General features: G+C 43.2%; 1 protein-coding gene across 1 annotated transcript in view; it reads right to left on the bottom strand.

Moving 5' to 3' along the window:
• Positions 1–10,754: 10,754 nt before the first annotated feature.
• SYNDIG1 (synapse differentiation inducing 1) overlaps positions 10,755–15,552 on the bottom strand; it is a 73,226-nt gene continuing 68,428 nt past the window's right edge. Inside the window, exon 4 of the mRNA XM_083828559.1 lies at positions 10,755–12,804. Coding sequence (XP_083684685.1) covers positions 12,646–12,804 — 159 coding nt within the window. The 3' untranslated portion in view covers positions 10,755–12,645. The remainder of the gene's footprint in view (positions 12,805–15,552) is intronic.

Below are 15,552 nucleotides of genomic sequence, written 5' to 3'. Positions count from 1 at the left end.
GTAAGGGCTGCCTGCTGAGGCCCAAACCGTAAGCAGAGAGGAACCTGAGAGGAGGATGTAGGGGCAAGATCCCATCCTGCAGCACGGGAGTCTCAGAGCATTTCCATGAACATAGCTGGTAATGAATATCGCCTCTCTGTTCCGGGAATAGAAAAGCCAACCACACCATCTGGACTATTATGGCACTGTGCATAGCTGTTTCCAGGCAAATGCCGTTAAGCCAGACTACTTGCTCAGGCCTTCTCCCAGTAGTTTTGATACCACCTGCTGTAGTTTTCTTTTATCCCACTGCTGAAAGCACACTTGCAGCATGAATTGGCTGACATGAAGAAGCAATTCAGGTATCTAAACATGTCTTTCAGTGTTTTCTATAGGTACCTGTGGCGTTGGCTGGGGAAAGGAGTATGATAAGGGACTTCCATGAGAACCCCAGCCTCTGGAGTGGCACCTGGAGGATGGGAGGTCAAAGCTCCCTGATAATAGATCTGCAGGGCCTTATGCACTGGATCCATGATCGCCTTCCCTTAGAGGAACGAACTGTCTGGAAAATGGGTGTTCTTGAGAGTTTCTGGCAAACCTATGGAGAAGAGCATTCTTCTCCTTTCTCTCCCAGGACCTTTCTCAGCCCTTGGTGCCCTTCCTAAGGATAGCCCCACAAAGGGGGTACAACCAGAAATGTCAGAAAGAAAAATCAGCATCCTAAGCAGTCAGCATTGCAGGAAAGCTGGGACACAGGAGATACAGTGACAAGGTGATCTCCCCACACCCATGAACACAATATTGGTTGAGGTTAATAGTAAATGTTTAACATGAAAATTCAAATCAGGTGTGTAGACAAATTACAATTAACAAATACTTTTTTTTTTGGCATGTCAACAGAATTATTTTCTCTCTATTTTTATGTAATTTTCTAAATGACTCCTTTTTTTTTTTTTTTCCATTTTTTCCTGAAAACATCATCTTTTTTTAAATCTCTTACTGGCTTCTACTTTAATCAAGTCATTTATCTGTTTCAAGAGTTAAACTAGAAACTTGACATCAAAAGCTAACTTCAAATCCTTTATCTGCCATCAGGATGGCCTTGTATGCAAGCTTGTTCCTGACCGTTTTGGTTGCTCTGTGTAGGAAAGCCATGGATAAGAGCAGGCACTCCTCCAGCTGTGTATGCTAAGGTTAAAGCCTTAATACCCAAGTGTGCTGCTCCATGGGCATGAGTATTGCAGCCTAATTTCACCACACATTTAATTTCCATGTGGCTCTCAGCAGGATATGAGTACTGGTGTCTTCCTCCTTCTCTCAGTCAAAACTGCAAAATTTCTGTGGGACCTGCCTTAATTCTAGTTTCTTGGGGATTAAAAGCTGTCACAGCATTTGCCAGAGACATTCCCACAGCTTAGCTGATGGCCCCCAGGAGACATTTTCTTCAGTCAAGATGGTCAGTCCCAGAGAAAAGAGCTTGTTTTATTGACCAGCACTGTACGGGGAGAACTTGCTTAGGGCAAGGCTGCCTTCTGGGATCTCAAATGCATGAGCACGGGCAGGGAACAGAGATATGTGTTTAGACTCATATCAAAACGGCAAACCTGTTCCTGGCCTCATTCTCTGGGGAGCTGTGAAATAAAGTAATGAGTTAGTAAAGATGAAGGGCAGTTTAGATTGGCTTGGCATGATTTGCAACAGAAGCTATTGAGTCTCTTTCTGGACCAATATAAAATGGACCAGGCCATCAGGTCAACTTTTATGACATGGGTCATCTTCATACTCTCTGACACTCTCCAAACTAGGTGGTTAAATGTCTTACATCCCTTGACTCTACATGATGTTAAAACTTGTGTAAGGAAGTGGCTAGGAGTTTAACAGGACAGCTGATGTAGACATGAACAGGCATGCAGACACAACATTTGCCACAAGTCCAGCAGAGCAGGTTGCATAAATGCAGGTGGCTATGCCTTTGTATGCTGCTGGGCTGCTGGAGAGGGTTGGAGGCATGGTGAGTTGACCTTGGCTGTCTGTGAGGTGCCCACCAACAAGCTTGCTCTCTCCCTCTCCTCAGCAAGACAGGGAGAGAAAGTAAGACAAAAAAGCTCATGGGTCAAGTTAAGGAAGGGGAGAAAGAAACATTAATATTTTGCATTTGGGTAGATCTGAAAAGAAAACCTCCTCTGCATTCTGAGATGAGGCTATAAGATGCAGTCAAAGACCATCAGATCACATCTTGCAAGTCCACTATATGCTTTGTTTACGTGGAGATCACCTCGTGGAGGGAGCAACATCTGTGACTTTCCAAGTCACACACACATAGTGAAAACTTTTTTTTAAAATTTTATTATTTATTTATTTATTATTTTAAAAAAGGAAAACACCAGGACAAGCTGGGTTACCCCAAGGCTCACAGTCTTCTATGCAATGTGTGTGTCCATGGTGTGACTTATCATCTTAGGTAGTTCACGCAATTCTGCTCCCTTCTCTGGAAATGGCTTGGAAAGGAGATAAAACTATAGACAAGCTTGTACACAAGAACAAGATAACTAGCCTAGACCTCTTTAGCTAGGAAAAAAATGACTGAGGAAAGACAACGCAGAGATATGAAGAATGACGAATGGCAAGGTGAGGGCATAAAGGAGAAGCCTGGCATTTTTACTTCCAGTAAAACGCTTCCAGCCATTGTCTAGGGCAGAGTGAACACAAAGAGGTGGTTCTTCACAATGGTAAAGCCTACATGGTGTACAACCACAGATTTTATTGTTAAAAACCTTTCCAGAAGGTATTCTTAAAGGTAACCACACCAGAGAACTGTGAGCCCCATTCTTCCACCTGGTTTGGGAGCAGTGCCCGTACTTCACCACGCTGCAGCCTGGAGCAACAGCTTTGTTCTCCTCCAAGCTTGGAAGCTCAGACAACTGAAAACAGAAAACGAGCTCATATTAAAACGTGAACATTTTAATTTATGCATCTGATTGGTATTATGCTGTAATTAAATTATATTCCCATGGTGCGTATAACATCAGGGTTGTAGTAATACAAATAATTAGTAATTAACTCTAATCAGATCAGTTAGCAAATGGCAGATTCCAGATGAATAAGCTGTCCAAGGGTGTGTGTGGTGGGGAAAGCCAAGGAAGAATGAAGAAAAGCTAATTTGTGTTGATGAATAAAGGAAGAAATGATAAAAACAGGAAATTCATTTTCAAGAGAATCCCTTCTGCCAAAGAAAACAAGAATACAATCCTAAAAGATCCCTCTAGGCAACAGTCATCATCCTACAGCTCAGGTCCCACAAGATATTCCACTTTGACCTGTCACATCCTGCCTTGAGTCCCTCCCAAATGCTCATCCTTCTTCTTATCATGCTGCAGTGCTGAAGTGAATGAGGGGACTGTACAACAGCATTCACAGAGCTATGCCTTCCATCAAAGGGACCTCCCTTATCTGCCTCCCTGCTAACAGCTCCCCTGATGATAAAGTGATGATGGCACTTTTACTGTCCTCCTCAGCACACCAGCTGCACCTTGGCATGGGAATTTGGGAATGGGTTCCTAACCAAGCTCTCCCAATAAGATCTAGGTAGCTGTGGTGCTGTAGAGGCAACTTTGAGCTACAGAAATGGCTGGGATAGGAGGGTGCGTGAATATGTGTTGGGAAGAGCAGTCTGAAAATATTCCTGGACGTGCAGCTCAAGAGTAATTAAAGCACAGGTCATATGAAAGGAAAGTATCTTGATGGTGCTACAGACACACAGAGCCCAGCCTGAGCACATAGAGTATCTCTCAAGGCTTCCTCTCTAGCCAGCAGAGAAACACAGCCCTCCAGCAAGTAATTCAGAGAATTAATCTCTTGCTCTGAATTGCCCTCAGGAGGCCCTGATTTCTCTCCATTAACTACTGCAGGAGTCAGCAGAGACAGGCTCTCCTAGGCTGAGGCTTGTTGCCAGGAATCTCTTTCCCTGAATGAGTCCAAGAGGAGTTAAATGTACTGTTGCAGTACAGACCCCAGAGATACAGGCATGATCTTCATCTCAGCTCTAAGGATGCTGAACCAGCCCGTGAATAATATCAAAACTTAGCAAACTGTTGTAAGTGTTTGGAGTTCAGGGGCAGGTGAGATCCTGAAGGTAGGGGAAAGGCTGCTGTCTGTTGGCCTTGCAGAGCTGGATCAGCTGAGGGTGTCCTGTCTAACCTTCAGGAGAAGATTGATTTTGGGACTCAATGGGAACGGGGGGCTTGGGCATCATGAGCTGTGCAGAGGCAGTGCATGTCTTGGTGCTTGCAGCTTCCCCTCTGAGAGCCCTTCTCTGAGATTCTGTTTTCACTCTGGATGTGCTGGAGCAGCCTCTGTGGGGTGAGACTGGGCTATGATGGGAAGAGTAGATGAGAACAAGGACTTAATCGAAAGAATTCAGCTGACCTGCCTGAGCAGAGACATGCAGATCACCCTCAGGATCCCGATGGTAAGGCTAGTTCCTCCCCTTCAAACCTGGCTAGTCATTGGGGTAAGGGAAATTTGTGCAGGGAATATAATAGCAGGCAAAGAGGCTCTGCCATTACATGCACTGAAGAGTCTTTCGCAGCACACCTTGAGATACAGGTAGCAGAAGCCAAGTGATACCACAGCAATCCTTCTCAATGCTTCCTTCACATTGCTGCTGAATGGGGCCGGATAATGCTGCCTGAAATTGTGTTTTGGGGTGGAAATAGTCTGATTCCCCCTTCACATCTTCTACTGACCTCAAAGGCCACCCCTTTGCTCTTTCTTTCCCCTCACCCCTGCCTGTCTCCCCACCAGCTGCAGGCTGAGCCTGGACAATGTGGCTTGGTCCCATTGGCACCTGTGCTCCTTTCTGTGTTTCCCTTCCACAATTTAATGCACAAGCAATGTGTTAGGAAATCATCCTGTGATCCTCACCTGAACAGGGCCCCACAGCACACCCAGGATCTGACATAGATGGCTTAGGACATGCAACCATGTCTGTGCTCATGCAACATGTTTTACCTGTCCTCTTTCTGCCTGACTACATCAGGAAGGCATCAGAGCATCAGTCTGTTAGTATCTAACCCTTCAGCTCCAGCATCGTGATCATTGCCGCAGAACAAGAGGATTACATCCTTCCAAGGATGGATTGCTCAGTGCAGAGGGCTCAGTACAGTGTTCTTCATGAGGCCAGGAAGAATTTCTCTACAAACCAATGAGGTACAGGAGATCTGGAAATGGGACTTGCTATGTGGTAAGTAACACCACAGTCTGAACATCTGTTTCAGGCTTTAAACAGAGAAAAATATTGCATTTTGTCAGTTCCTTTAAAAAATAAACAAACAAAATGCTTTTAACAATTTCAGTTTGGGTCTGTCAAACAAGGTTTCAATTAAAGAAAATACAAGATGTTTTATTGCCAGCTGGACTGCAGTTTGATCAGTATCAAATATTTTTGGAGACAATTTCAAAATAAAATAGTCTGTGTTACATTTCAAAAAGGTCAGCATGAAATATTCTGCCATTGTACAAGAGTTTTGTTTTTTATTTTCTCAATTATAAAATGTCCTTGAAAATGACATCTTCCTGCAGCCAAGCTTTCCTTTTGACTGAATGGCATTTTCTGGTGGAGAATGCTCTAAGCAAACATAAAAATGATTAGAAAATGCGACCAGCTCTAATTGCTGGTGTGTGCCAAGAGTACACTGACAGGTCTTTTCTCAGAGGGGAGAAGGAAAAATAAGGTTGCCTGTTTTGTTTTTTCTTTCTTTAGTGGTTCAAGTCACTAGCTGCTCAAGAGTTACTGGTATGAGTTCACAGACAAGGCTCCAGAGATGGTCAAATGAACCAGTTAGCAAAATGAAATAATAAAGGAAGGTGAGAACAGGTTGTAGTGGGTAGAATCATACCCATGCTTTAGAGACCTCTGCAACCTCCTTGAGACTCAGTCGCTTGCTGTGACCTTCCAACAGTATTTTTGCATGCATGCTACTTCCTTTATGTCAGTGGAGCTGTTGCATCTGTGCTGCATCTTTCTGGTCTCCAGGATGGTTCACTTCCTTGGATAGGTTTTTATTCTGTCATGGCTGTAAGTTGCTCATAACCAAAGCACGCTTAGTAACAGTGATAGCTGTTGCTTCATGAGTTTGTTTTTGAAGGAAAATCCATATTACTTAGCCTACATATTGGATCATTTGAGCACTTATTTATTTGTGATTAGTCTTGCCTCTTCAGTATGTCTCAAATTAGTAAAAAATAACAAATATGTCAAGACTTGTAGGTATTCTTAAAATATAATGGATAAAACAGTTGTAGTACAGAATTCAGAAAAGCAGCCCCAGTTTTGAATGTGAGTCAATCAGGCTACCCCAGGTGCTCAAATTGTCTCAAGTAAAATACGAAGTTCTGTGCTGCACAAGAGAAGTGGGAGGTTGGATTGCAGTGACCAGGCTGCCTGAAGAACTGTCCTGTTTTGGTAATTGCAAAGCTGTGAGCAAAGCTACACAGCCACCAAAGAGCATCCTTTGTGCTGAACTGCTACAGGAAACAGAGCAGGATGCTGAAAAGGCTGGGCTCGTTTAGACAAGAGAATTAACACTATTCTTGTCATCCTCTCTGATTCCTCTTGTCCTAAATTTGAAATTGTCAGGTGCCCAGGACTACCTACCTGGAATGCATCTTGCCCTGAAGAAACCAGGCACATAATGAGGTGTCCTAGGTACTGCCTTTCTGCAAATATTCACCTCATGGTCTTGTGTTGCTAACAGGTAAGTGCAACAAACTCTGGGTCCTACAGACTGTGTGTGCTGTGGCCCATTGTGCACTCTGAGAGAAGCTCTGACACTGGTTGGGGCTGTTAGCAGCCTGTGTTGATTCTCTGACATCTAATATGCAGTGTGCTTTCTCACAGCCCTTCTCCCATGGGGCAGTGATCGGGTGTATTTCTTCTGTTGCAGTGGTTCTTCTCATGAAGTTTGTAGGCACTTCATCATTATATTAATAAGCTAAGATACATTGAAATTAGTTACTGAATTAAAAAGTCACCGCACACACATGCCTCTCAGCTGTGATGGGTGCATGGCAGCATGCCCAGAGAAGGTGGTTGTCGCTGCCACAGACAGGCAGGTTCGTGTCTGCCCCCAGCCTGTTTCATCCTTAGTGTGCAGTGCTGCTCCCAGCAGTCTGTATGCCCTCATCTTGCTTTGGTCAGGAGCTCCTGCAAGCTCACCGTATGTTGGGTGTTGTGTGGAAGAAGGGGGAAATTCATCTCAGACTGACAGAGCAATAAAAAATGCTCAAGGCTAGCAAGATTCCCAAATGAAGGCATAGAGAATCAAAGGAGGTATCAGGGGGTTATGAAATTCCGTCAGATGGCAGATGTAATGTGTAATTAGTCTCTGACCCAGCCTATTATTTGCTGAGAGTCTCTCTGTTCCCTTGATCTCCAAGACTTTCACAAAGACTTTTTTTCCCCCTCCCTTCTCAGTGAGTCTCCAGTACACCCCATGAATTTTTTGAGCTAATCCACAACGACATCCTACATTATAAGATTGAGTTGGAGCCTTCAGACCCTGCACTTTACAGGTTGATATTTTTCCTTGTAGTAAATCTTAGCTATCACTGCAGCCTGTCATCCGGTAAGGATATCAATGCCATTTCTTTGACACCTCCTGATTGAACCAATATGAGATGAAGGTCTCACCTCAGAAAGGGAGGGAAGCAATGAGGCACTGTAGTGTTTGGGGAAGGGTTTCTTTCCTTCCTCTCAGGGATGGTGGAATTCTTTCATAAACTAGACGGGAACTCCATGTGTCCAAATGCAGGAAGGTACCCCAAATATGAGGTCTATTTGAAATAATGTCTCCTTTAAGCCTGGAGAGAGCATAAAAGGAGCAATGGCTTCAGAATAACAAATAAGTTTAAGGGATAAGTTCAAGCTGAATTGAATGACGGGTAATTTAACTCAGTTTCAAAAACCTTCTTTGAAAAAGGAAAGCACCCAGAGTAATTTTCTTGGTGTCCCTCTGTAGACAAGAAAATTTCAAGCGTCTATCTTTACCTGTCAGTACTTCCACCTATCTTCTTCCAATTCATCATTCACAGCAGATGTATGATCCCTGCCTCTCCTCCTTGGTTGCACAACCCTTCCTTTCCCAAAGGAGGGGTTAGAAACAGAGAATAATAATCAGCAACAGGCAGACAACAATGAATAATGATCTTGTGCAGAATGCTTTTTCAGCTCAATAACTACTGTCAGTATTTGATAGCCAGTAATGGTGAGGCTCTAAACAGCAGGAGTCACTGCCATAGCAGTTTATGAAGATATTGCTTTATGTGGTTATGTTTTCACTATCCATATAGGTTTGTACACTGTGGCCTTGCTCAAAAATACAGTCATCTGGGTAAGGCAGATGCACATACTGGTGTTTCTGCCAAATGAGCCTGAGCACACAATAGGAAGTTTATGCCAGGTTTATTCTGGCTGGGTGTAGACTGGTGGTACCTGGTCTGACACAGAGCTGATAGATGAAAATATAATACAACAGCTTATTTTTGAATACATCTTAAATGAGCAGAGAGCTTGGCAGCCCATGGTATATGGTGTTTTGGAGCTGGTATTCAGAAAGCAAAGTCTGGCAGTGTGGTTTCAGTCAGTGTGTCATGCAGGTTGTTGTCTGTGAATAAAAAGCCACGGATCTCTTGTGGCTGCCCAGCTTCAAAGTGGCACTTCCATCTTAAGCAACAGGGACTTTTGATTTCATTTGCACATGGACCCTCCTCCCTTCTGCTGCTGAAAATGGCTAGAAATCCCCCCAAGGGTGTGTGGAAAAAAACAACCATTTCCTGGATTTGCCAGTATAAGGTTTTCAACAAAGACAGAAAAGGTCATAGGAAGCCCGAGGTATCACTTTTACTTTTGGCTCTTGCTGTTCTTCTTGCTCAGATGTCTTACAAGATCCCAAATCACACACCTCTCAGCCCTTCCTAGTTGGGCCCATCAGGATGGCAAAGCTTTACACATCTCCCAGGCTGATGGGGAAAGAGGTATCGGTAGGCAGTAAAAATGTTTGGAAAAAATTATTTCCACAGCTGGCATCTTCCAGGAGCATTACTGCAGGTGGTGAGACATATTCACAGCACAACAAAAATTGGGGTGAGCCTCTCTTTCACAATTCAAAGAATATGCACATGCACGCAAACCTGAAAGCGTTTGATGTTCCTTGTGTGTGTGTGTGCACTGACGTCTTGTGAAACCCCATGTCTTTGTAGGGTCACCCACTCTGCTCCTCCAGCTGTGCAAGGAGGAACAAGCCCCTCTGCCAGTGTCCCATAGACGTGTTGGTCTGGGGCTGCTGGGCCAGGACACACCACAAGCAGTCAAGAATATTTCTTTCAGGTGCACAGTTAAAGCAGAGATAGATCCTGAAGTCTGTCTCCACAACAGGGAGTGATCATTTACAGCTGCCTCCTGTCAGGTGCAGTGAGGTGCTGTAGGCAGCATTTTGGGAGCCAGTGTTGTGTATTTCCTGTCTGGAAAGGGGACCACAGCAGCTGAAATGCTGTATCAGCTCCTCACAGCCTGCTAGAGACTGGACAGAAGAAATTCCAACCTAGATGATTCGATGATTCTTCCTCATAATAGTATGAGACCTTGGCTGGGCGGCTGAGGAGCACGAGACAAAGGGAGATACCCACACTTAAATGCACAAGACCAGCCCGTGTACTGAAGCATGTGAGATCCTGAAGGGCTGCTCTGAGGAGACAGCTGAGGCAGTACAGGCTGGAATGCAGCTGAAGGTGGTATGTCCCATATTGGCACACACATGCATACACCCACACACACGCCCCAAGTATTCGTGCTTATTTTAGATGAAAACCAAATGGGAAGAGGCCCAGATTGAAATCTCTTCATTTAAGTTAAATAAATAATCAGTGTTTCCAGTTCTTGTCTTGGTTTGTTAGATAAGGGCTTTCCTAGCCTCAGCCAGAGTTTTCATTCAGACAAGATGTTACTCCATGAATATGTCTGACATAGGCCCAGGCCTAGTGTACATAACCCTGTAGTTGTCTAGATCCAGCAACACTTCACTATACCCTTAAAAACAACCAAGAAGGAGACTTCCCACTCTTCATGACCAGGAACAGTTTGAAATGTGACAAATTTTGAACCACAGTGGTCCCAGCCACCTGATCTCCAGGTGCATGAGGTGAGGACTGCAACACACATGCCAGCTTGGTTTTTAAAGCCATGATGCACTGCTTTGGACCATAGCTGGAAACCCTGTGCATCCTGCTGGAAGAGTAAGGAGGCTGCAAATTGTGTCCTTGCCCATCACCTATCCAAACCCTGAAACTGCCTATTGGTGAAAATCCAGAATGGAGATGCCAAGTTGCCCACTCTTTAATGCCTGCCTTCAAAGTGAAGGCCCTCTCCATGGCAGTTGCTAGAAAAAAAGAATTGAAGGGGAAGAAGAGCCACAGAATTGACTTTGCCTTAGTAGCAAAACCTGGCCAAAACCCTGCATTTACTGGGCTTTAGCAGCTGAGAACTGATGAAGATGAATAGAAGAACGTTGCTGTTCTCCAAGTTTGATTTGAAGCCCAAAAAATCAATGTCAAAGAAAAACCGCCAGTGAATGCAATAGGCTTTTGGGTCCAGATACTGTATGGGATAGTCCATATGGGTATTTTTCCAGGTAGGTGAACACACACTGGTGCTGTGGCAAGTTTCACTCAGTCTAATACTTCACATCCATCCAAAGAAAATGTCACACAGAGCAAAAGCAGCTGTATACCATGTATTTTAATAAACTTTATAACCAGCAGAAAAATAGTTTTGAATGTGTTTGTTCTCCTCCTCCCTAAAAAAAAACAAAAGTCAAGCCAAAACTAAAATAATGTCAACCCCAAAACAGAAGGAAAAAAAATATCCCAGAGCAAAACAGACACAAAATACAGAGGTTGGCAAAAAGGTCTTTGGGTGAAGAAATGGTGTTGGTAAAACAGGAGGCAGTGAATAATAAAATATTTATTGTCTTGATCAGTTTCTGTATAGATATATGTATATGTGTATGTAGATACATATATATATATCTATACACATAAATCCTTGGTGAAATGGTACATTTGTAAGAAAACAAAAAAAAAGGGTGACTGCGGGGAAGGAGTAAAGAATAAAATAATAAATAAGTAAATTAGTCAGTGAAGTAAGGATAATGCTCAATTCCCTTACAATATACCATTATATCACTTATCAAGGGACATGCTTTTCTCTCCATTGCTATATTGTGTCCCTGGTCCATGGAGGACCTGTCAGCTTGTAATCTGAGTGATCCCCTTCGATGCTCTGTGTATGAGCAATACCTCAGAAATGTATGAAGCATTCCTTCCCCTGGTTAATTCCCATGCTTTTCCATGTTTTGTAATTTAAAAATGGTTAGTATTTCAGTTTGCATTTTTCCCCCAGGTTTCTTGCATTTGCTGCTATGCATGTCTCCACAGTAGGGTGGAGCAACCCCGGCGAGCAATATGCCACAGGAATGTGTTGTTATCACGGTGTGACTGGATGGAGAAATTCATTTTACAATGGATCCCATGCTACTTCGACCTCACACTCAATCTGCGGAGCCAAGTCATGCAGTAACCTCAGCTGTTCTGTATCGAGTGGGCCTGTGGGTCACATCTTAATCCAAAAAAACAAAGAAAGGAAAGAAAAATATTTTTTATTATTATTTTCTTTTTTCCTTCCAGGAAACCTACCAACATGAGAAGAGTAGGAAATACCATTCTCTGCCTCACTCTTAGGCAAATGAGTTCTGCATTAAAAAAAAAAAAAAAAGGAAAAGAGAGAGAAGGAAACAAAAAAAAGAAAGAAAACATTCTTCCTCCTGTTGTTATATTGCTCTTTCAGAGAACCAGCCACTGTCCATACTTTTCCAGATCTCAGTGCCGTGCTTAACAAGCAAACTAAGCACAAGCTCATGCTGGCTGCAAAGTTCAGGTCACCAAGAAGGTATTCAGAGAACATCTCTGTTTGCCAGCTTCTTGTAAACACCATATTGCAAAGAAGGCAAAGGCAAAACACTCCTCTCCACACCTCCCCCAATTTTTCTTTTCTTTTCTTTTCTTTTCTTTTCTTTTCTTTTCTTTTCTTTTCTTTTCTTTTCTTTTCTTTTCTTTTCTTTTCTTTTCTTTTCTTTTCTTTTCTTTTCTTTTCTCTTCTCTTCTCTTCTCTTCTCTTCTCTTCTCTTCTCTTCTCTTCTCTTCTCTTCTCTTCTCTTCTCTTCTCTTCTCTTCTCTTCTCTTCTCTTCTCTTCTCTTCTCTTCTCTTCTCTTCTCTTCTCTCTCCTTCCTTCCTTCCTTCCTTCCTTCCTTCCTTCCTTCCTTCCTTCCTTCCTTCCTTCCTTCCTTCCTTCCTTCCTTCCTTCCTTCCTTCCTTCCTTCCTTCCACAGGGGTTCATGAAGAGAAGCAAGACTTGTGCATCACAAACGGTGGAACTAGCCCCATCACAGCCACCTTCCCACCCTACAGTAATGCACAAGCCCATCTTAGCCTGTACCTGCCCCCAGAAGGTGTTTGTTTGTCTCTTGATCTTTTTGAAAAACCATGCAGTCTGATCTGCTGTGGAGTTCTGCAGTGCAGGTGCTGGGTGGCTGGTTCTCCCCCTTTCCTGAGGCTCATAAGTGATTGTTTTTGGACAGATAGGCAATAAGAGCCACGGCCACCCCGACATAGATGCCAGTTCCGATTGTGATGGACAGCACAGCCAGGAAGAGTGCTCGCCGAGAGCTGGAGCTTGCATGGTGGAAGTCCCCCTTGGCTACAGCTTTGTTTGTCTGCAAGATACACAACAACAAAAATGCAATATATTTATTTGTTTCATCTGAAAATGAAGACAAGATGCTCATTTCTTAGCTGAAACATGCTTGGGGATATGACTGTAAACTGGTTGGAAATCAGATACTTTTTTAGTTGAATTAGATTACTCGTACGATTGGGATGATGATGGAACCAAAGGCATCTCAAGCAGTATTTTTAAATGCCTTTAAGCTTAAACATATTGTAGGATTTAATACTATGTGTCACAATGATTCCTGAGATGGCTCAGCCCCTCCTGAGAATGTGGGCAGATAGGCTGCAAGCCAAGAGTCTCCTATGTCCCCTTCAGAAACAGCTAGAATCCTGTTTCAGAAAGATGGGTGGATTCCAACCTGGCTGGGAAAGGTAACAAGGAAAAAGCCATTTAAAAGTGCTACTTGGAACCAAACTTTTTTCCAAGTCAGCCAAAATGTTCTTACCTGGACAAAGGCAAGGGGGGTAGATTTTTCCTTCCCGGTGCAGAACTTTTGAGCACAGTGACTAGGTGGGATGACTGGTGCACAATCACCTCCACAGAGAGGCCAGCCACCACCAGTTACCTTGCATTCACCTTAGGTCTGAGCTTTAGTACAGGATACAAATACTTAAGAAACCAGAGCTGGTAGACACTTGATTCAGCTGAACGCTTATGCACACAAGCAGGACACTCTGCTTGATTACCACAGTGACAATGAGCAAGCTTCAGTGCAATTCTGAAGTGGGGCCATTGGTGTTGGAGCCATGGCCTTCCCTCTTGGTGCATTCAGCTGGATGTGTCATCTGGAGGAGGAGTTTCCATTTTGATGGTGTTAAAGTGGCTTTGATTTCTCTCGCTCTGGTATCCAGTAGCTTACAAGACTGATCCAAAACCCTGGTAATGGCATCACATGTTCTATGTAGGTTTGATTACCCTAGCAGGTGCCTTGAATTCAACCTGACCAGCTGGAGTTCCTGAAGTTACATGCCAGACATTTAGGCTTGAGTACAGTGAACCTCACAAATTTACTGCTTTTTAGTACAGCTGAAATATCAAACACAGAAAGCAGAAATGCACCCGGTTTGGGACTGTCTTCTGTGATGATGCCACAGTCACACTAACATCAACAGGATGGCCTCTGCAGAAAGCTACACCTGGAGTTACAGAAGTATGCAGATATCGGTTCTTCTAACACCCTCCTTCCTGATGCCTTTGAGTCCAAGACCCAAGACAAAAGCATAATCCCTGCTCAAAGCAGGAAAGCCAGAACTGGACAGGACTGATCTACTCATTGACAGGACCGCCTAATGACTTTTCAGCGGGTTTCAATCTTGCAGCATGATGAAAGGAGGGTGTCTTGTAATAGACAGTTTTGTGATAGCAGCAGGGTCACCCAGGAGGCAGTAACAAATCTGTCACCTACAAGAAAGGTCTTTTAAAAGCATATGAGCTCCATAAGGTCTGGACAGTTTTTGTTCCCTTGTTACAATGAGTGAGGAATTCTTAATGCTTTAATTGTATTTCTCCACAAACGCTCATTTTGCTGGGACACTTTCTGCTTCAGTATCATCTAACTTTCTAGACCCTTTTTGCTCCATTTTCTATCATTTTTACTATCTTGCTGCTCAGAGCGATTTACAGCGGACAAATGACAAGATTCCAAGCTGACAAAAAGGCTCCTGGCCTTTTTGTCAATGACTTTATTAGGAGAACCGTCTCTTCTCATTCATCAACCTCATTTTTTAAGCATAATGCCTAATAAATGTTTCAGGCAGAAACAATGTCAAACAATGCATATTAAAGGAGAGGTGGACCAGGCTGCAGGCAGGAGGAAAATGACTATTTCCAAACAGCAACATATAAACAACTCTCAGGTTTACACTTAGCATCGTGTCCTATAGTTCAGATGGGGAAGGCATCCTACTCACTTTGCAAAGGATGTCCAGCCAGATTCCTCACCAGAGTTATTAGTGATTTTATGAGCTTCTTGCCCGGAATCTCCAGACACTCAGAAGCAGAACCCTTTCTGGAAAAAGTGCTAGGGGCTTTGGGAGTCATGGACGCTTCTAATAAGATTGCTTGAAAGTCTTGGCAATGAAAGCAGAGAAAGCTGTAGGAATAGGTGGTCATTCAGCTCTCCTCAAATATTTTCTCCAAGCACTTGGTATTCCTCAGATAGTTAATAAAAGCTTTGAACAGAAAGGCTCCTAATAACTGAAGTTAGGTAGAATTTATTAGGCTTAAACGTAAATTTGCAGCACTGAAGATGTTTGTGCCTTTGGATAAACAGAGTTAAACAGTTTCAACACCCAAAATGGAGGAAAAGTTGGAAATCGTTGGAACATTTCAATTTGACATTTCTGAAATGTCACGTTATATTATGAAAAATTCTACAACATTTTGGGCTGACCTCTTTTAAATGAAACTTTGTAAAGCTTCAAAGCAGCAGCATTTTTTCACTTAAAAATAGCCCAAAACTCCAAGGGAAAAGAAGCCATTAGCCAAAATGTCAAATAATCTGAAAACCTGACACTATGTCTTCATTGGATTCAATAAAACCTGAGGATCTACCCAAAATGATGTGTTGAGCAATCCAAAGGTATTCAGAAGACTGATTTGTTGAGCACTAATAGCCTTTTTTTTTTTTTTTTCTGATAGGATCTTCAAACTGGTGACAAATCCGCTCACAAATAAGAGTTCTTTTTGTTTGTTTGTTTGTTTTCCCCTTGGTGAGCTCTTTGAGGACAGT

The sequence above is a fragment of the Anser anser genome (genome assembly GCF_964211835.1).
Source record: "Anser anser genome assembly, chromosome: 3".
NCBI lineage: Eukaryota > Metazoa > Chordata > Aves > Anseriformes > Anatidae > Anser > Anser anser.
The sequence above is the reverse complement of the archived record's forward strand: the minus strand, read 5'-3'. Positions and strand labels throughout refer to the sequence as shown.